The sequence below is a fragment of the Gobio gobio genome, assembly GCF_949357685.1.
Source record: "Gobio gobio genome assembly, chromosome: 7".
In the NCBI taxonomy this organism is placed as follows: Eukaryota; Metazoa; Chordata; class Actinopteri; order Cypriniformes; family Gobionidae; genus Gobio; species Gobio gobio.
The window spans coordinates 132,501-154,794 of record NC_137103.1 but is presented as its reverse complement, the minus strand read 5'-3'; the positions used below and the strand labels follow the sequence as shown (position 1 = coordinate 154,794).

General features: G+C 48.2%; 1 protein-coding gene across 3 annotated transcripts in view; it reads left to right on the top strand.

Moving 5' to 3' along the window:
• LOC307129691 (mitogen-activated protein kinase kinase kinase kinase 4-like) overlaps positions 1-22,294 on the top strand; it is an 82,683-nt gene that overhangs the window by 22,341 nt on the left and 38,048 nt on the right. For 2 of the 3 annotated variants that reach the window (XM_079822325.1, XM_079822326.1), the window contains exons 3-15: positions 2,825-2,881; positions 6,413-6,538; positions 8,606-8,716; positions 11,793-11,883; positions 12,248-12,378; positions 12,477-12,531; positions 13,150-13,228; positions 13,327-13,502; positions 13,590-13,662; positions 14,205-14,415; positions 16,139-16,300; positions 17,287-17,373; positions 17,458-17,601. In XM_079822325.1, the coding sequence (XP_079678451.1) occupies positions 2,825-2,881; positions 6,413-6,538; positions 8,606-8,716; positions 11,793-11,883; positions 12,248-12,378; positions 12,477-12,531; positions 13,150-13,228; positions 13,327-13,502; positions 13,590-13,662; positions 14,205-14,415; positions 16,139-16,300; positions 17,287-17,373; positions 17,458-17,601 (1,503 nt within the window). Of the gene's footprint in view, positions 1-2,824; positions 2,882-6,412; positions 6,539-8,298; positions 8,409-8,605; positions 8,717-11,792; positions 11,884-12,247; positions 12,379-12,476; positions 12,532-13,149; positions 13,229-13,326; positions 13,503-13,589; positions 13,663-14,204; positions 14,416-16,138; positions 16,301-17,286; positions 17,374-17,457; positions 17,602-22,294 lie in introns of those variants that run through there. The other variant, XM_079822327.1, reaches the window with a different exon arrangement.

The following is a 22,294-nucleotide window of genomic DNA, read 5'->3' as shown; positions in this document are numbered from 1 at the left end:
CTCAATGAACTAGAAGTTTTCTGGGAAAAATCCCATATTCTTCCCTCCGGTCCACTAATGTGTTATTTAATGTGTTATATGATCATACTAGCGTGCTTGATTTACGCTAGTTACACACATTTACACGTTACGTTAAGTGTATCGCACGGAAGCGTTTCAGCGCTTACACTGAACAAACACACATACTCAGTCAATGACTGGATATCGTGTGCAATACACACAACACTTGCGATCGTCTGCTGCCCAAATATTTTATTTCATGTAATGTTGAATTGTTAAGATAATGTAAACCCATGAGGCATGACAAACTTACATTCATATCTCTTTAAACTTCTGGTCAAAGGCAAATCCATGCAAAAGTGAATTTCAGATCTATAATCTAAAATAAAAGCTTTTTTGCATAGTTGTGTTTGACACATGAAAACTGTAGCAATGTCTTACAAGGAAACCCGATGTGACCTCGCTCTCGCTTGAGTGTGTCCCACATTAAGTCCTGGAAAGTCCTTGAATCTGAAGTTAACCAAGGTGTGGGAACCCTGACCCTCTCATTCATTAATCACGTGGCAGAACGGCCATTTTCTGCCACCGGGAGGCTCCGCCCACAAAACACGTCATCGCTGTTTGCACACACAAACCGGTCTGTAGTTATATATAGAATCGGCCAACGTTCACATCCATGCAGTGATGGACCGTCATCAATAAAAGCATCTGTGTGTGTGTGTGTGTTATTGTAACTCAAGTACACTATTTGACAGTTTGTAAATGCTCATGTCGTCTGTGTGTTGAGAAGTTGTGTTTGTTCTTGAAGCTGATGAAATGGAGATCTGACTGCTTGATGATAACATGTGCAGCACATCGGGATATGGAATCACTGGCATGATGATCATAATGGCGTTGACTCATGAGATCAGTGACCGGACTAATAAAACACAAAACTCTGGTCCGGAGGGTGCTCTTAATGTTTTTTAAAATACAACTTCACACAATGCTCACGCATGAAACGAGCAGTACAAATATAATATATTAAAACTCTTATCAGTCTTATCAGTGTGTTTGTTTAAAAATTCCATTTTAAAATGGTAAAGTTAATATAATCATATAAAATAACTGTTCTAACACTACAGAAACTGAGTGGATAATTGATGTAGAAAGTAAGTCAACAGCGGTTTGTGTCTGACCTCTGACCCTCAACCTCCTCAGTCATGTGACCGCTCACATCGGCAGATATCAAAGCCCTCGTCAGGGCGGACGCCGTGTTTAAATGTTCCTAACAGTGTGAAGGATTGAGTGTGTGTGTGTGTGTGTGTGTGTGTGTGTGTGTTCATTTAAACCCTAGAGCTTTAATCATCACGTCTTCAGAAGAAACGTCACGTCCTCAGTTTAACGGACGCAATGCTGGTGTTTCACAGAATCAGTTTTCTCTGGCGAATCTATCGTCATCATGATGTACACACACACACACACACACACACACACACACACACACACACACACACACACACACACAGAGAGAGACAATGTCTCCCGTCTCGACCTGTCTCTAAGTAGTCTTGTATAACAATAAATCAAAAATAATAAAACTATGATAAACTGTCCAGAACTAAAGATCTAACGCATGGCCGTTTGTGTAAATCTGTAGTTTGAAGTTTTATAATAATAATACATTTTATTTAAAGGCGCCTCTCTGGGCACTCGAGGACACCGTACAACACATACAAATAAAAACAGTAAGAGATAAAAAAAAAAACATAAGAAAGACAATGTAAATAGTTAAGTGGGATATGCAATTCTGAATAGGTAAGTTTTTAGTCTGGATTTGAAGAGTGTGAGAGAGTCCAGGTTCCTGAGGTCCGGTGGGAGTGAGTTCCAGAGTTGAGGGGCAGAGTGACGAGGCGGGCAGGAGGGACAGAGAAGTGGACAGATGAAGCAGATCTGAGGGAGCGGGAAGGGGTGGCGATATGGAGGAGTTGGGACAGATAAGGAGGGGAAAGGTTGTGGATGGCCTTGAACGTAAACAGTAGGATTTTGAAATCTATGCGGAATTTGACCGGGAGCCAGTGAAGTTGCTGCAGAACAGGGGTGATGTGATGAATGGAGGGGGTTCTGGTGTTTTAAGTTTTAGGGTCGATCTGCAAATGCACTGATGAATGATATGATGAACACCAGTCAATGTGAATGTCAGAGTCAGAGAATGAAGATGTGGATGTGGGGGAACATGTAGTCCAGGGGTCTCTAAACTCAGTCCTGGACGGCCACTGTCCTGCAGAGTTTACCCGATTACACACACCTGCACCTGCTCATCCGTGTCTAGCTAGGACATGGTCCTCCAGGACTGAGACCCTTGATGTAGTCTCTGACTTCAGGATTCAGCTGCCGCCATGTCAAACCTGTGTTTGTGTATATTGAGAACTCTAGCTGACCTGGGGTCTGACCTGGAGGAGGGGCAGTTACTGACTCCAGTCACATTTAATAACGCTTCTCTTGTGCATCTGAGATCGAGGACGTCACAATCACGTTGCGTTTTGGGGGCTAAAGCTGCCTGTAAACTTCTCTTGTCTGCTTGAAGGAGGAGCGGTGTTTCCCCTGAGAGGAAGTGCTTAGGGAAGACCGCTAGTGTGCGTTTAACAGGAAGTGGGACACGTCCATTTACCTTAAGGTCAATGAAACCAGAATCATGACCCCTGCTGTTCATCCATGGAAATGTTGATCTTCTGTCCAGTTTCAGCCTGCTTTCTCTTTGAGCGGCTGGAAGTTCAGTGCACCCCTACAGCGATATTAAAGAGCATACACATGTTTCTAACTCATTTCCTCTGTTTCCCTTCAGGGTCGACATGTCAAAACCGGACAGCTGGCCGCCATCAAAGTCATGGACGTGACTGAAGTGAGTGACCAGTTTCAAACACTGACAGACGCTGTGTTTAGTCCAGAAGTGTTCCTCAGGTTATGTGCAGGATGTGTAATGATGCTTATTGAGTCAGCTGATTGGCTGGATTTTGTCTAGTGTAAGTGAAAACATTCTTGATGTGTAGTCGTGGTTTAGAAAGGTTTGTCATGTATTTAAAACATTATTTTATAGCTCAGATTATTTTGCTTCCTAAGAAGTCGACCGGTTTTGTCACCCTTACTTGACCCTAACCAACCCTAACCCTAACCATCCCTAACCCTAACCAATCCTAGCCATAACCATACCTAACCCTAACCATCCCTAACCAACCCTAGCCATAACCATCCCTAACCCTAACCATCCCTAACCCTAACCATCCCTAACCCTAACCCTAACCATCCCTAACCCTAACCCTAACCATCCCTAACCAACCCTAGCCATAACCATCCCTAACCCTAACCATCCCTAACCATAACCATAACCATCCCTAACCCTAACCAGCCCTAACCCTAACCCTCCCTAACCCTAACCTAACCCGAACCAACCCTAGCCATAACCATCCCTAACCCTAACCATCCCTAACCATAACCATAACCATCCCTAACCCTAACCAGCCCTAACCCTAACCCTCCCTAACCCTAACCTAACCCGAACCAACCCTAGCCATAACCATCCCTAACCCTAACCAACCCTCCATATGTGTGTTCGTGGCAAGAGGACGATACAGCAGAGGTGGGTAGAGGAGCCAAAATCTGTACTCAAGTAAAAGTAACAATCGTAATAGTTACTTGAGTAAGAGTAAGAAAGTATTCGATGAATAAACTACTCAAGTAGTTAGTTACTAGTTACTTTCGATCTGATTGATAAGAAGTGAAAACCCTGAATTTCAGACTACTTGGAGAGCTTTCACACACCTCTCCTTGAAAGGTTGATCTCTCCAAATGTGTGTGTGTGTGTGTGTGTGTGTGTGTGTGTGTGTGTGTGTGTGTGTGTGTGTGTGTGTGTGTGTGTGTGTTAATGGTTAAACAGTGTAAATGAATGGTGTGCTGGGCTAACCAGAGCTCTTTTTAAACATACTTTGTTCTTATATTTTTATAAGTCTATGCAGTCTTTAGGTAGGAATGAAATACAATCCCGTTTTACTCGTATGTATTTTCTACACTTCACACAGGCGTCTGTCCTGATTTGTGTATAAATGCTAGACATCACATTAGGCTATTTCATTTGTTTCATTTTGTGAAGAAAAGGTTTTGTAAATGTGCAGATGTGAACGTTTGTTTGTGGACGTGTGTCGTTTGGAGGATTCAAACCATTTGTCATTGCTTGCACAAGAGCGCATCTGAGGAAAACTTGGACAGTGTGTGTAATAGTAGTACAATAAGGGAAAAGGGCCCACAGTTACCAAATGACCATTAATAGTGTTCAAATATATTATCATATATCACTTATTTATCATACAGTGACTGTGTAGCCTGTGTGTAGCCTCTTACTCATATTCATACTCTTACTCATACTCTTACTCATACTCTTACTCATACTCTTACTCATACTCTTACTCATATTCATACTCTTACTCATACTCTTACTCATACTCTTACTCATACTCTTACTCATACTCTTACTCATATTCATACTCTTACTCATACTCTTACTCATACTCTTACTCATATTCATACTCTTACTCATACTCTTACTCATACTCTTACTCATATTCATACTCTTACTCATACTCTTACTCTTACTCATATTCATACTCATACTCATACTCTTACTCATACTCTTACTCATACTCTTACTCATATTCATACTCTTACTCATACTCTTACTCATACTCTTACTCATACTCTTACTCATACTCTTACTCATACTCTTACTCATACTCTTACTCTTACTCATACTCATACTCATATTCATACTCTTACTCATACTCTTACTCATACTCTTACTCATACTCTTACTCATATTCATACTCTTACTCATACTCATACTCATATTCATACTCTTACTCATACTCTTACTCATACTCTTACTCTTACTCATATTCATACTCATACTCATACTCATATTCATACTCTTACTCATACTCTTACTCATACTCTTACTCATACTCTTACTCATACTCTTACTCATATTCATACTCTTACTCATACTCTTACTCATATTCATACTCATACTCACTCTTACTCATATTCATACTCTTACTCATACTCTTACTCATACTCTTACTCATACTCTTACTCATACTCTTACTCATATTCATACTCTTACTCATACTCATACTCTTACTCATATTCATACTCATACTCATACTCTTACTCTTACTCATATTCATACTCTTACTCATACTCATACTCTTACTCATATTCATACTCTTACTCATACTCTTACTCTTACTCATATTCATACTCTTACTCATACTCTTACTCATATTCATACTCTTACTCATACTCTTACTCTTACTCATATTCATACTCATACTCATACTCTTACTCATACTCTTACTCATACTCTTACTCATATTCATACTCTTACTCATACTCTTACTCATACTCTTACTCATACTCTTACTCATACTCTTACTCATACTCTTACTCATACTCTTACTCTTACTCATACTCATACTCATATTCATACTCTTACTCATACTCTTACTCATACTCTTACTCATACTCTTACTCATATTCATACTCTTACTCATACTCATACTCATATTCATACTCTTACTCATACTCTTACTCATACTCTTACTCTTACTCATATTCATACTCATACTCATACTCATATTCATACTCTTACTCATACTCTTACTCATACTCTTACTCATACTCTTACTCATACTCTTACTCATATTCATACTCTTACTCATACTCTTACTCATATTCATACTCATACTCACTCTTACTCATATTCATACTCTTACTCATACTCTTACTCATACTCTTACTCATACTCTTACTCATACTCTTACTCATATTCATACTCTTACTCATACTCATACTCTTACTCATATTCATACTCATACTCATACTCTTACTCTTACTCATATTCATACTCTTACTCATACTCTTACTCTTACTCATATTCATACTCTTACTCATACTCTTACTCTTACTCATATTCATACTCTTACTCATACTCTTACTCATATTCATACTCTTACTCATACTCTTACTCATATTCATACTCTTACTCATACTCTTACTCATACTCTTACTCATACTCATATTCATACTCTTACTCTGTCCTCAATTACTCTCCCAAACCGCCGTGACGGCTCTTCATCTTCAGAAGATTGTTTCAGAAACGTCTCACAATCTCAGTGTTTGTGTGCTCAGTTATGGTTATTTATTAAAGAGAAAATCTGTCTATATTATTTTCATTATTGATTTAAAAATGAAACCCTTCGTAGCTTACTATGTTAGTGAAGTTTTATCGGATGTCATTTTCAATCCATATGAAGAGACCCTGACCTCAAATACGGCACAACTGTATTCATGAGTGTGTGTGTGTGTGTGTGTGTGTGTTCAGGATGAAGAAGAGGAGATTAAGCTGGAGATTAACATGCTGAAGAAATACTCTCATCACAGAAACATTGCTACGTATTATGGCGCGTTCATTAAGAAGAGTCCTCCAGGACATGACGACCAGCTGTGGGTCAGTAAGGCTCTCTCACACACACACACACACACACACACACACACACACACACACACACACACACACACACACACACGTTCATACTCAACAGAAACACTATCTCTCCATACCTTTCCAGGAATCCCATCCGGCTTAAGCTAGTCCCAGACTAAAGTGCATGTTTGAGCTGTTTGAAGCAGATCTTAAACAGTCATTGTTCTGTCTCGGGATGCACATCAGTAATGATTTATCTGGAAATGCTTTATCTAGAAATGATTTATCTAGAAATGATTTATCTAGAAATGTTTCTAAAAGCTTCTTTCATGTCCTGATTGAACTAAGGCTCAATCCTGTGGCCGGTTTAATAAACTAGACTAGTCTTAAAGGTTTTTTCACCCAGACTGCTCCTAGCTCTGAAGTCTGTTATATATATATATATATACTGTATATATGAGTTCAGTGATAATTACACACTCATAAATAACTGTACGCTTCACATGTTAACATTAAATTCCTCTTTGAGACTTCATTCCCATTACCTTCCCTGATGACAGAAGAACCGGTCCATTCCCAGAGATCCCCCTTCCTGCCCAGATCCGGACTCGAGACTCGCCCCACACGACTGCACAGTTTCTGCTTTATTACTCTAAAGGGCGGTTCACACCGGGGCGATTTCCACATGCGTTTAACGCCTTGTGTCTAAACAAAGGGCGCCAATGTGATGCTCACACTCTCGCAGATGAAGAACAATTCATTATGATGGTGTGAAATAAACAGTTATGGAAACGTAGAAATTTAAGCTAAAGCTCCAATCTCCTCCCAAAAATCCCGAAAAAAGTCTGTTAGTGTCTCAGTGACAACTTCACTCAGAGAAGCCGTCAATCTCAGCTGTCAATCATGACGTCACACCCCCCGTTTTTATAGCATCAAATAACTCACTAAAACTAAACTTATTTAAAAAGCGAACACTTGAAATGAAATCATCGTGATAAAAACTGCCTAAAATGACAGAAACCATCTTTAGGAAACCATTATTTGAAGTGTAATTGAATTGTTTAGTGTGTCTCGCGTCCATTCTAATACATGGAGAGGTGGGGTTTAGGAGCTATACTGGGACCGGCCACCGGGGGGCGATGGAGAGGTGGCGTTTAGGAGCTATACTGGGACCGGCCACCGGGGGGCGATGGAGAGGTGGGGTTTAGGAGCTATACTGGGACCGGCCACCGGGGGGCGATGGAGAGGCGGGGTTTAGGAGCTATACTGGGACCGGCCACTGGGGGGCGATGGAGAGGTGGCGTTTAGGAGCTGTACTGGGACCGGCCACTGGGGGGCGATGGAGAGGTGGCGTTTAGGAGCTGTACTGGGACCGGCCACTGGGGGGCGATGGAGAGGTGGGGTTTAGGAGCTATACTGGGACCGGCCACTGGGGGGCGATGGAGAGGTGGCGTTTAGGAGCTATACTGGGACCGGCCACTGGGGGGCGATGGAGAGGCGGGGTTTAGGAGCTATACTGGGACCGGCCACCGGGGGGCGATGGAGAGGCGGGGTTTAGGAGCTATACTGGGACCGGCCACTGGGGGGCGATGGAGAGGTGGAGTTTAGGAGCTATACTGGGACCGGCCACCGGGGGGCGATGGAGAGGTGGAGTTTAGGAGCTATACTGGGACCGGCCACCGGGGGGCGATCGAGGCGCGGAGGCTTCAGTTTCTGACAGGAATGCTGCAGGCTTGGTAAATACTGTCTCTCTTCTTCTTCTGCGTGACGAGCGAGTGTCAGAAGCGTACCCTTGTGTACAGGAGCGCCATCATCTTCTGAATGTGCCCGTTCACTCACCGCATCGCCAGTGGAAATCGCTCGGGTGTCAACACAAAGACAAAGAAAAACACTGGTGATAATAGCGCGATAAAAAGAGAGTGCAAAACAAGGTTTCTTTATTTGACAGTGGTTGCTGAGATTGTATCATCTTCAGTTCTGTGTGTGTGTGTGTGTGTGTGTGTGTGTGTGTGTGTGTGTGTGTGTGTGTGTGTGTGTGTGTGTGTGTGTGTGTGTGTGTGTGCTGTAAATCTGTCTCTGTTGTTTGTGTAGCTGGTGATGGAGTTTTGTGGAGCCGGGTCGATAACAGACCTTGTGAAAAACACGAAAGGAAACACTCTGAAAGAAGACTGGATCGCATACATCTCCAGAGAAATCCTCAGGGTATGAAGCGCACAGTGACACCAACATGACAGAATAAACGCGTTTGGAGCAACTGATCGAGTTCTCTTCTTATCTCTCCTCTCCTCTCTCTCCTCTCTCTCCTCTCCTCTCTCTCCTCTCTCTCCTCCCCTCTTCTCCTCTCTCCTCTCCTCTCTCTCCTCTCTCTCCTCTCCTCTCTCTCCTCTCTCTCCTCCCCTCTTCTCCTCTCTCCTCTCCTCTCTCTCCTCTCTCTCCTCCCCTCTTCTCCTCTCTCCTCTCCTCTCTCTCCTCCCCTCTTCTCCTCTCCTCTCTCTCCTTTCCTCTCCTCCCCTCTTCTCCTCTCTCCTCTCCTCTCCTCCCCTCTTCTCCTCTCCTCCTCTCCTCCCCTCTTCTCCTCTCCTCTCTCTCCTCTTCTCCTCTCCTCTCTCCTCCCCTCTTTTCCTCTCCTCTCTCTCCTCTCTCTCCTCCCCTCTTCTCCTCTCTCCTCTCCTCTCCTCTCCTCCCCTCTTCTCCTCTCCTCTCTCTCCTCCCCTCTTCTCCTCTCTCCTCTCCTCTCCTCTCCTCTCCTCCCCTCTTCTCCTCTCCTCTCTCTCCTCCCCTCTTCTCCTCTCTCCTCTCCTCTCCTCTCCTCCCCTCTTCTCCTCTCTCCTCTCCTCTCCTCCCCTCTTCTCCTCTCTCCTCTCCTCTCCTCCCCTCTTCTCCTCTCCTCTCTCTCCTCCCCTCTTCTCCTCTCTCCTCTCCTCTCCTCCCCTCTTCTCCTCTCTCCTCTCCTCTCCTCCCCTCTTCTCCTCTCTCCTCTCTCTCCTCCCCTCTTCTCCTCTCTCCTCTCCTCTCCTCCTCTCCTCCCCTCTTCTCCTCTCTCCTCTCCTCTCTCTCCTCCCCTCTTCTCCTTTCCTCTCCTCTCCTCCTCTCCTCCCCTCTTCTCCTCTCTCATCCTCTCCTCTCTCTCCTTTCCTCTCCTCCCCTCTTCTCCTCTCTCCTCCCCTCTCTCTCCTCTCTCCTTTCCTCTCCTCCCCTCTTCTCCTCTCTCCTCCCCTCTTCTCCTCTCTCCTCCTCTCCTCCCCTCTTCTCCTCTCCTCTCCTCTCCTCCCCTCTTCTCCTCTCCTCTCTCTCCTCTCTCTCCTCACCTCTTCTCCTCTCTCCTCTCCTCTCCTCTCCTCCCCTCTTCTCCTCTCTCCTCTCCTCTCCTCCCCTCTTCTCCTCTCTCCTCTCCTCTCTCTCCTCCCCTCTTCTCCTTTCCTCTCCTCTCTCTCCTCCCCTCTTCTCCTCTTCTCTCTCTCCTCTCTCTCCTCCCCTCTCCTCCTCTCCTCCCCTCTTCTCCTCTCCTCTCTCTCCTCCCCTCTCCTCCTCTCCTCCCCTCTTCTCCTCTCCTCTCTCTCCTCCCCTCTTCATCTCTCTCCTCTCCACTCCTCCCCTCTTCTCCTCTCTCCTCTCCTCTCTCTCCTCCCCTCTTCTCCTTTCCTCTCCTCTCCTCCTCTCCTCCCCTCTTCTCCTCTCTCCTCCTCTCCTCTCTCTCCTTTCCTCTCCTCCCCTCTTCTCCTCTCTCCTCTCCTCCTCTCCTCCCCTCTTCTCCTCTCTCCTCCTCTCCTCTCTCTCCTTTCCTCTCCTCTCCTCTCCTCTCTCTCCTCCCCTCTTCTCCTCTCTCCTCCCCTCTTCTCCTCTCTCCTCCTCTCCTCCCCTCTTCTTCTCCTCTCCTCCTCTCCTCTCCTCCTCTCTCCTCTCCTCCTCTCTTCTCCTCTCCTCCTCTCCTCTCCTCTCTCTCTCTCCTCCTCTCCTCCCCTCTTCTCCTCTCTCCTCCTCTCCTCCCCTCTTCTCCTCTCTCCTCCTCTCCTCCCCTCTTCTCCTCTCCTCTCCTCTCTCTCTCTCCTCCCCTCTTCTCCTCTCCTCCTCTCCTCTCCTCCTCTCTCCTCTCCTCCCCTCTTCTCCTCTCTCCTCTCCTCTCTCTCTCTCCTCCCCTCTTCTCCTCTCCTCCTCTCTCCTCTCCTCACCTCTTCTCCTCTCCTCCTCTCTTCTCCTCTCTCCTCCTCTCCTCTCTCCTCCCCTCTTCTCCTCTCCTCCTCTCCTCTCCTCTCTCTCCTCCTCTCCTCCCCTCTTCTCCTCTCCTCCTCTCTCCTCTCCTCACCTCTTCTCCTCTCCTCCTCTCTTCTCCTCTCTCCTCCTCTCCTCTCTCCTCCCCTCTTCTCCTCTCCTCCTCTCCTCTCCTCTCTCTCCTCTCTCCTCCCCTCTTCTCCTCTCCTCCTCTCCTCTCCTCTCTCTCCTCTCTCCTCCCCTCTTCTCCTCTCCTCCTCTCTCCTCTCCTCACCTCTTCTCCTCTCCTCCCCTCTTCTCCTCTCTCCTCCTCTCCTCCCCTCTTCTCCTCTCTCCTCCTCTCCTCCTCTCCTCCCCTCTTCTCCTCTCTCCTCTCTCTCTCTCCTCCTCTCCTCTCCTCTTCTCCTCTCTCCTCTCCTCTCTCTCTCTCCTCCTCTCCTCCTCTCCTCTCCTCCTCTCTCCTCTCTCTCTCTCTCTCTCTCTCTCTCTCTCTCTCTCCTCTCTCCTCTCCTCCCCTCTTCTCCTCTCCTCCTCTCCTCCTCTCCTCCTCTCTTCTCCTCTCCTCCTCTCCTCTCTCTCTCTCTCCTCCTCTCCTCCCCTCTTCTCCTCTCCTCCTCTCCTCTCCTCCTCTCTCCTCCTCTCCTCTCCTCCTCTCCTCCTCTCCTCTCTCTCCTCTCTCTCCTCCCCTCTTCTCCTCTCTCTCTCCTCTCCTCTCCTCTCTTCTCCTCTCTCCTCCCCTCTTCTCCTCTCTCCTCTCTCCTCCTCTCCTCCCCTCTGCTCCTCTCCTCCCCTCTTCTCCTCTCTCCTCTCTCCTCCTCTCCTCCCCTCTGCTCCTCTCCTCCCCTCTTCTCCTCTCTCCTCCTCTGCTCCTCTTCTCCTCTCTTCTCCTCTCTTCTCCTCTCTCCTCCTCTCCTCCCCTCTGCTCCTCTCCTCCCCTCTTCTCCTCTCTCCTCCTCTTCTCCTCTTCTCCTCTCTTCTCCTCTCTCCTCTCTCCTCCTCTCCTCCCCTCCTCTCTTCTCTTCTCCTCTCTCCTCTCTCCTCCTCTCATCTCTCCTCTTGTCTTCATCAGGGTTTGGCCCACCTGCACGCTCATCACGTCATCCACAGGGACATCAAGGGGCAGAATGTGCTGCTGACGGAGAACGCAGAGGTCAAACTAGGTCAGATCTCCACTGATTCTCTGCTTTCTCCACTCTTATCTCCAGTCCTCTCGGTTTGATGCATGAGGTAGACAAGCTTTCTCATACTCTCATGAGAACGAACTCATCAGGAACAAACACTTCGTTCCAGTAAATCTGTAAGACACATCTGATCCAGTGAATCCCACTGTTTAGTCCGGTAATGAGGAGAGTGGTTTAAAGAGGAGCACACATTATGAATGTCTGTGGTCAGGTATATCAATATCCTAAGAGTATAACCTTCATGTGTAGACATGGACAGCTGATTGGAGTGTGTTCTGGCCTCAGCTGCTGTACATGATGAATGTGTGTCAGCTGATGTTTGCTCTCTGGCTCTCGTCTGCAGTGGACTTCGGCGTCAGCGCTCAGCTGGATCGGACCGTCGGCCGCAGGAACACCTTCATTGGGACGCCGTACTGGATGGCTCCAGAGGTCATCGCCTGTGACGAAAACCCGGACGCTACTTACGACTACAGGGTAATGACCTGCACACGTCCTCATGAGAAGAACAAGCACTGCAGGTTGCTCATTAACACAAAGAGCTGACTAGAGGATGTTCTGCTTTCCCTGTGCAGAGCGACCTGTGGTCCTGTGGGATCACGGCTATAGAGATGGCGGAGGGCGCTCCTCGTGAGTACTTCATCACACACCTCCTCTCTTCACACGCTCGCATCTTCCTTTCTTCCGCTTCGTGTCTCCTGATGTCCAGTTGCTTTTAGTCCACCGTTAGTCTAGAGCAGGGGTTCTCAACCCTGGTCCTCGAGGGCCACTGTCCTGCAGAGTTTAGCTCCAACCTTGATCAAACACACCTGCCTGTAATCCTGAAGAGCTTCATTAGCTGCTTCAGGTGTGGAGCTTAACTCTGCAGGACAGTGGCCCTCGAGGACCAGGGTTGAGAATGCCTGGTCTAGAGGAAACAAATGTATTGTTTGCTCATTTAAAGCGGGTGCCACAGTCCTGCTCCACTACACACACCTGTGGTTTTCAAATGATCCTGAAGGGCTTGAACTGGATCAGGAGTGTTTAAGCTGAACTCAGCAGGACTGTGGCTCTCTCAGGAAGCCCTTTACACACGTAATAGTCGTCCACGTCTCTGTTGTGCTGATATAGCTGCATATATTAGATCATTGTCTCACACACACTCATGATCAGTCACGACGCACAATTTACATTTTTGCTCGAACATTACCTTTAATATCCTGAATTGATAACTGGATTTCATCGGACGTGTGTGTCGGTGTTTTGCAGCGTTGTGTGATATGCATCCCATGCGCGCGCTCTTTCTCATACCCAGAAATCCTCCACCCAGACTCAAGTCCAAGAAATGGTCAGTACCTTCATCTTCTTGTCGTATTGATGCCAGCGGGTCAAAGGTCTCAGCGGCTCCTTCAGAAACACTCTCCTCTCCCATGGTCTTGTTTTCAGGTCCAAGAAGTTCTTCAGCTTCATCGAGGGCTGTCTGGTGAAGAACTACACGCAGCGGCCGCCCACCGACCAGCTCCTGAAGCATCCCTTCATCAGAGACCAGCCCAACGAGAGGCAGGTGCGGATCCAGCTCAAAGACCACCTGGACCGATGCCGCAAGAAACGCGGCGAGAAAGGTAGGGGTCACGCTTCTGTCGCCATAGAGACGGCGTGTGTGTGTGTGTGCTCGTGTGTGTGATCGTGTGCTTGTGCTCCGGCTGCAGATGAAACCGAGTATGAATACAGCGGCAGTGAGGAAGAGGAGGAGGAAGCTCAGGAGCAGGAGGGAGAGCCCAGGTATGACGCAACACACTGGCAAGAATATGAACATCAGCAGTTCCTCAAAACCATGTGAACAGACCCAGATTACAGGTCTCAGCTGGACATGCTTCTCTTACTCCTTCACTGGATTCGAGGAAATGTCTGTGTATAGAGTTTCACCTAAACACGATTTTAAAGAGGTTTCATATCTGTACATGACAACAGCTCTCTCTGGATCCAAACACAGATCTGAATGTGTGCTGTGATCGGACTTGTGTAGATCAGCCTCAGTGAACTTTATTACTACAGGAACATTTATCATTACAGGATTCATGAACAGCTGAGAATCATAGAAAAGACTTTCATCACATCTTTAAAAATAAAGGTCATTTTTATAGGGAATCTATTTTTCTCTTGCGCTCAGCTCTAAATATTTCATCGGTGAGAAGGGTCTCTTTGTGAGAGCGGCTGGTAAAGTAAGAAGTCATGAAGCTGGTTGTTGTATTTGTCAGTTTTGTGTGTGTTGTCTTCATCTGGGTGTCTGAACATGGTTAAGGAGCAGTATGTAACTCCCGCAGCTCTATCGTGAATGTGCCGGGCGAGTCGACTCTGCGGCGGGACTTCATCCGTCTGCAGCAGGAGAACAAGGAGCGCTCGGAGGCGATGAGGCGACAGCAGCTCCTCCAGGAACAGCAGATGCGCGAGCAGGAGGAGTACAAGCGCCAACTACTGGCTGAGCGGCAGAAGCGCATCGAGCAGCAGAAGGAGCAGCGGCGGCGGCTGGAGGAGGTGAGCACATGACGCCAGTGCAGGCTATAACCACAGGCCCTGGGCTGCACAAACACACACCGCGCTCGTGCTAGACAAGCGTATCATAGGCCAGCTCAATCTCAATCTCAATCTCAAGCTCAAAAGTGTCTCATATTAAACTGAGCAGTTATCTGCGTGCGTCTCTCTCCAACATCTGGATCGTACTTTGCTTTGGAGTAAAAGAACTTTGAAATACCTTCGCAGTGTTATATGAGCATCCCGATGCCGTTTAGATGAATATGGGCTGGATATGTTTGCACCAGCTCTCCAGTCACTTCACGTTTATACAATATAGCATAGCCTATTGCTTTAAAGCCAGCAATATCATAACTATCTATAGGTCTACTGACTGAGACATGTGTTCAAGTATCGCTTCAGTCTTACTCAAAGGCCGCAGAAACATAGACTAGTGTTCATTTGTTATACACACTTCAGTCCGTTCCCGATGTTCTTGGTTTGCTTCTTAATTATTAAATCCAGGCAATTGGCTGATGAAACATTGATTTGAAATTTAGATACAATTTATACAAAATGAAATTCACTTTAAAGAAAGGCTTTCTACAAAACCAAACTCAATGAAGTGGTCAAAATCACGTCTGACCACTCTCTGTCTCCCGACATCTGTGCGATGAACGTGCCAACACCTCACAATACTCCATCATTTTTGATAAGTGCAGGACATCGCCATAAACTATAAATGCTCTACTTTTATTTGTGTTCACTCACAATAACAACAAAACCGTGTGCTCTTGTAAAATGAAGAAAATAAGGGTGCGCTTTCAGCCGAGAATATTTCTGAAACACGTCTCAAAGATGAACTGAAACTTAGCGAATACTTAACTATAACTATACTCACACATAAACACGTCTAACGAAGGCTTGAAAAAAAACTGAACTGTGGAGCGCACCCTCGCTCGCATGCTCTGATATATCAGCAATGGTGGACAGGGTAGAGCGTGAATGACATGTGATTTCCGATCTCACACCAGTGCATTTCATTTGAAAAGTGAGTTCCACAAGTATCCAAGAGTCACTTCATCACCAGGGGCCGCTTGAGTTTATAGATGCGTAGGCCTCGAATGCACTCGAATGTTGCAAGGAACAACTATATCCACAACCCGAATATGTTTTACTGAAAATGCCAAACATTTCTGTCCCAGGTGATCAGTTAATGAGCCATATTGGATCATTTAAGTCACATGATCACCAGTTTGTGGAATCACCCATCACAAAAAACACTATGATCCTACAATAATACAGGTTGCATGTACTATAGCAAACGATTGGTCTGTTAAAGATCTCCGTATGGATCATTTACTTTGCTTCAGTGATATGAGCCTGCTAACACTCACACACTGTTTGGTGAAAAGTGGGACAGTTCTTCTTTGAGGTCTTATTCTGGTCAAACGCCATGGTAACATTATTAACCCTTTCTTTATCCGGTTACAGTGACGGTACTGTACGCCGTGTAGACGGAACCTCACGTTCTCATGTCACAATCAAAACATGTTGTTTTTGCCGGACAGTGTTTGCTGAAGGACACGGAACCGTTTAGGCCCTTCTGTCTTGTATGTTGAAGCATAAAGTGGCAATACTTTTATTATGAAGGACAACACAATGTAAATTCTGTCCCGCAGCTCGAGAAGACAGCACGGTAGAGTTGAGACATGATTATTGAAAGTTTAACTCTTGTGTTCTGCAGCAACAAAGACGAGAGCGAGAGATGAGGAGGCAACAGGAGCGAGAGCAGAGGAGGAGAGAGCAGGAGGAGAAGAGACGTGTGGAGGAGATGGAGAGGAGACGCAAGGAAGAGGAGGAGCGCAGGAGGGCAGAGGAGGAGAAGAGGAGGGCCGACCGCGAGCAGGTGTGTGTGCGTCGCTAACATCTTCAGCACATCTGTCAGTGTCAGCGGCACGTTTGGAGGTCAAGATCAGATGGAGGTTCAGGCTGATTTCAACAGACCTACGCACCGGTTTTCATTTGTTGGTGTGTAACACACATGCAGAGCGCTGGGAGGCAGTGCCCACGCCGTGCTGGTGGTGTTCAATATCGAACAACAGATCGTTTATAATCCGCAAGCAGAAATGAGCACGAGGAAATGTGACTATCACAGATTACATATTTCTGGCAGACCAATCACAGCCCTTGTGGTCCAATGTAGAATTGACATATTGTTAGATTCAGAGTTGCACGTCAGGCCACACACAGGCGTACACTTGGCACAGAGGTGTAGATCAGCCGTCAGAGGTTATCCTGGCCATCCTCAGCCCTTTTAACTGAGTGAAGCTACACACGTCTTACCTGTCGTCTATTACGCAGCTGTCGTGTCTGTTAGCTTCCTCCTCGTAGACTCGGGTATGACACACAGATCACAGATGGATTCGGTCCACAAACTCTCGATGCGATCGATTCATTCATCTCTGAACTACAGCTGTAAACCTGGTCAGTTGGGACTTTAATAATAATAATAATATTAAAGGTTAAAATGAATAAATCCAATTATTATTTCAGTTTTACTCAGACTTGACTCACCCCTAACCCTTTTGAATAATACCCTGGTAATGTATGTGGCTGTAATCACTCCGGTATGAAAACATCTCTAACAGGTTAAGGAAATGTAATGAATATGTAATATAGTGCATACATTTATCAACATGCTCCTCTCTAGAGTTCATTTTAGACAAACACATTAGTCACATAAAATGTTAAACTATTTCAATAAAAATGTATAGTTTGGCCACAGAATGAAAGTCTGTTCATGCAGAACTACTCAATATTAGATCAGTCAGTGTGTGCCATCAGCTTGACCTTTCCCCTGACCGCTGACCTGTGTGTGTGTGTGTGTGTCAGGAGTACATCCGCCGGCAGCTGGAGGAGGAGCAGCGGCACCTGGAGATCCTGCAGCAGCAGCTCTTGCACGAGCAGGCCATGCTTCTGGTGAGTGAACCCTCGCGCCTGCGCTGAGAACCCGTCAAACCCATGAGTGTGTGTGTGTGTGTAAGTGTGTGTCTGTGACCTCAGGCGGACGAGCGGCACCGGAGGAACGTGCAGGGCTCTCCTCAGGCGGTGGTGATGCCGAAGCAGCCGCCCGCAGTCCCGCCGCGCTCCGACGTCTTCTCCAACGGCAGCGTCCCGGAGCAGAGCCACCGCCCCACCGACCCACAGGTGACGCCTCCTCAAGGGTTAGATTACGGGTTCTGTGCTGGGCAAGCTCAGGGGACAGCATTTGGGACGCAAGGCCCCGAAACTGCTGTGACGTCATTTCAAACTAAATCAGGCCAAACGAGGTTTGTTTGGAGTTTGAAACGGCTTCCCAAAGCCAACTTTCTGGCTGGTAAACACCTCTGAACTGCCATTGGTCCGTGGTGATGATGTAATGGGTGGGTGTGGCTCTGAGGCTCCGCCCCCTTCGAGGTGTGACTCTTCTCTGGTTGATTTCTCCCGTTCACACACTGAAGCTGTTCTTCATGTCTAATACTGTAAAGCCGTCACATGGTTACGGTCAGATGCTTTCTCAGATGCTGTCCCTGTTGTTGTTGTGTGTTGATGCTGAGGACACACACATTGTCAGGGTGTTCACTAACCGCCCATCACTGCACAGCTTCTTCTAACCCCTTCTAACTTCACTGGGAATATATTGGGGCCTTTAATGTTAATTACCATAAAATATATATTTTGACTTTAGAAATGTTGCAGTATTTTCAATAGTATGACTGCAAGACAAGCCACCTGACTGCTAACGTGATTCTAGTGCTATAAAACGGCTGTTGTGGTCTCTGTGTATTTCTGCACTTCTGTAATGTCTGACCAAAGAGAACAGCGAGCGCTAATGCTAATGCTAATGCTGTTGCTGGAGATGAAACCACTGGAAGGTGGAGTTGATCTGTATATATAAACGATATGATGTATGTATTATATATATATAGTCAGGAGGCGACACACTCGCCCTGTTCAGCACTCTCAATACACTCGCCTTCTTCAGCTCTCGACACACTCGCCCTGTTCAGCACTCTCAATACACTCGCCTTCTTCAGCTCTCGACACACTCGCCCTGTTCAGCACTCTCAACACACTCGCCTTCTTCAGCTCTCGACACACTCGCCTTCTTCAGCTCTCAACACACTCGCCTTCTTCAGCTCTCCACACACTCACCTTCTTCAGCATTCTCAACACACTCGCCTTCTTCAGCTCTCCACACACTCGCCTTCTTCAGCTCTCCACACACTCGCCTTCTTCAGCTCTCGACACACTCGCCTTCTTCAGCACTCCACACACTCGCCTTCTTCAGCTCTCCACACACTCGCCTTCTTCAGCTCTCCACACACTCGCCTTCTTCAGCTCTCGACACACTCGCCTTCTTCAGCTCTCGACACACTCGCCTTCTTCAGCACTCCACACACTCGCCTTCTTCAGCTCTCCACACACTCGCCTTCTTCAGCTCTCCACACACTCGCCTTCTTCAGCTCTCCACACACTCGCCTTCTTCAGCTCTCAACACACTCGCCTTCTTCAGCTCTCGACACACTCGCCTTCTTCAGCTCTCCACACACTCGCCTTCTTCAGCTCTCAACACACTCGCCTTCTTCAGCTCTCGACACACTCGCCTTCTTCAGCTCTCGACACACTCGCCTTCTTCAGCTCTCCACACACTCGCCTTCTTCAGCTCTCCACACACTCGCCTTCTTCAGCTCTCCACACACTCGCCTTCTTCAGCTCTCCACACACTCGCCTTCTTCAGCTCTCCACACACTCGCCTTCTTCAGCTCTCCACACACTCGCCTTCTTCAGCTCTCGACACACTCGCCTTCTTCAGCTCTCGACACACTCGCCTTCTTCAGCTCTCCACACACTCGCCTTCTTCAGCTCTCGACACACTCGCCTTCTTCAGCTCTCGACACGCTCGCCTTCTTCAGCTCTCGACACGCTCGCCTTCTTCAGCTCTCGACACACTCGCCTTCTTCAGCTCTCGACACACTCGCCTTCTTCAGCTCTCCACACACTCGCCTTCTTCAGCTCTCCACACACTCGCCTTCTTCAGCTCTCGACACACTCGCCTTCTTCAGCTCTCGACACACTCGCCTTCTTCAGCTCTCCACACACTCGCCTTCTTCAGCTCTCCACACACTCGCCTTCTTCAGCTCTCCACACACTCGCCTTCTTCAGCTCTCCACACACTCGCCTTCTTCAGCTCTCCACACACTCGCCTTCTTCAGCTCTCCACACACTCGCCTTCTTCAGCTCTCCACACACTCGCCCTGTTCAGCACTCTCAACACACTCGCCTTCTTCAGCTCTCCACACACTCGCCTTCTTCAGCTCTCCACACACTCGCCTTCTTCAGCTCTCCACACACTCGCCTTCTTCAGCTCTCCACACACTCGCCTTCTTCAGCTCTCCACACACTCGCCTTCTTCAGCTCTCGACACACTCGCCTTCTTCAGCTCTCCACACACTCGCCTTCTTCAGCTCTCCACACACTCGCCTTCTTCAGCTCTCCACACACTCGCCTTCTTCAGCTCTCCACACACTCGCCTTCTTCAGCGCTCGACACACTCGCCTTCTTCAGCTCTCCACACACTCGCCTTCTTCAGCTCTCCACACACTCGCCTTCTTCAGCTCTCCACACACTCGCCTTCTTCAGCTCTCGACACACTCGCCTTCTTCAGCTCTCCACACACTCGCCTTCTTCAGCTCTCCACACACTCGCCTTCTTCAGCTCTCGACACACTCGCCTTCTTCAGCTCTCGACACACTCGCCTTCTTCAGCTCTCGACACACTCGCCTTCTTCAGCTCTCGACACACTCGCCTTCTTCAGCGCTCGACACACTCGCCTTCTTCAGCTCTCGACACACTCGCCTTCTTCAGCTCTCGACACACTCGCCTTCTTCAGCTCTCCACACACTCGCCTTCTTCAGCTCTCGACACACTCGCCTTCTTCAGCTCTCCACACACTCGCCCTGTTCAGCTCTCGACACACTCGCCTTCTTCAGCTCTCGACACACTCGCCTTCTTCAGCTCTCGACACACTCGCCTTCTTCAGCGCTCGACACACTCGCCCTGTTCAGCTCTCGACACACTCGCCTTCTTCAGCTCTCGACACACTCGCCTTCTTCAGCGCTCGACACACTCGCCCTGTTCAGCATTCTCAACACACTCGCCTTCTTCAGCTCTCGACACACTCGCCTTCTTCAGCTCTCCACACACTCGCCTTCTTCAGCTCTCCACACACTCGCCTTCTTCAGCTCTCCACACACTCGCCTTCTTCAGCTCTCCACACACTCGCCTTCTTCAGCTCTCCACACACTCGCCTTCTTCAGCTCTCCACACACTCGCCTTCTTCAGCTCTCCACACACTCGCCTTCTTCAGCTCTCCACACACTCGCCTTCTTCAGCTCTCCACACACTCGCCTTCTTCAGCTCTCCACACACTCGCCTTCTTCAGCTCTCCACACACTCGCCTTCTTCAGCTCTCCACACACTCGCCTTCTTCAGCGCTCTACACACTCGCCTTCTTCAGCTCTCCACACACTCGCCTTCTTCAGCGCTCTACACACTCGCCTTCTTCAGCTCTCCACACACTCGCCTTCTTCAGCTCTCCACACACTCGCCTTCTTCAGCTCTCCACACACTCGCCTTCTTCAGCTCTCCACACACTCGCCTTCTTCAGCTCTCGACACACTCGCCTTCTTCAGCACTCCACACACTCGCCTTCTTCAGCTCTCGACACACTCGCCTTCTTCAGCTCTCCACACACTCGCCTTCTTCAGCGCTCGACACACTCGCTTTCTTCAGCTCTCCACACACTCGCCTTCTTCAGCTCTCCACACACTCGCCTTCTTCAGCTCTCCACACACTCGCCTTCTTCAGCTCTCCACACACTCGCCTTCTTCAGCGCTCGACACACTCGCTTTCTTCAGCTCTCCACACACTCGCCTTCTTCAGCTCTCCACACACTCGCCTTCTTCAGCTCTCCACACACTCGCCTTCTTCAGCTCTCCACACACTCGCCTTCTTCAGCTCTCGACACACTCGCCTTCTTCAGCTCTCCACACACTCGCCTTCTTCAGCTCTCCACACACTCGCCTTCTTCAGCTCTCCACACACTCGCCTTCTTCAGCTCTCCACACACTCGCCTTCTTCAGCTCTCGACACACTCGCCTTCTTCAGCTCTCGACACACTCGCCTTCTTCAGCGCTCGACACACTCGCCTTCTTCAGCTCTCGACACACTCGCCTTCTTCAGCGCTCGACACACTCGCCTTCTTCAGCTCTCCACACACTCGCCTTCTTCAGCTCTCCACACACTCGCCTTCTTCAGCTCTCGACACACTCGCCTTCTTCAGCTCTCCACACACTCGCCTTCTTCAGCTCTCGACACACTCGCCTTCTTCAGCTCTCCACACACTCGCCTTCTTCAGCTCTCGACACACTCGCCTTCTTCAGCTCTCCACACACTCGCCTTCTTCAGCTCTCCACACACTCGCCTTCTTCAGCGCTCGACACACTCGCCTTCTTTAGCTCTCGACACACTCGCCTTCTTCAGCGCTCGACACACTCGCCTTCTTCAGCTCTCCACACACTCGCCTTCTTCAGCTCTCGACACACTCGCCTTCTTCAGCTCTCCACACACTCGCCTTCTTCAGCTCTCGACACACTCGCCTTCTTCAGCGCTCCACAAACTCGCCTTCTTCAGCTCTCCACACACTCGCCTTCTTCAGCTCTCGACACACTCGCCTTCTTCAGCTCTCCACACACTCGCCTTCTTCAGCTCTCCACACACTCGCCTTCTTCAGCTCTCCACACACTCGCCTTCTTCAGCGCTCGACACACTCGCCTTCTTCAGCGCTCGACACACTCGC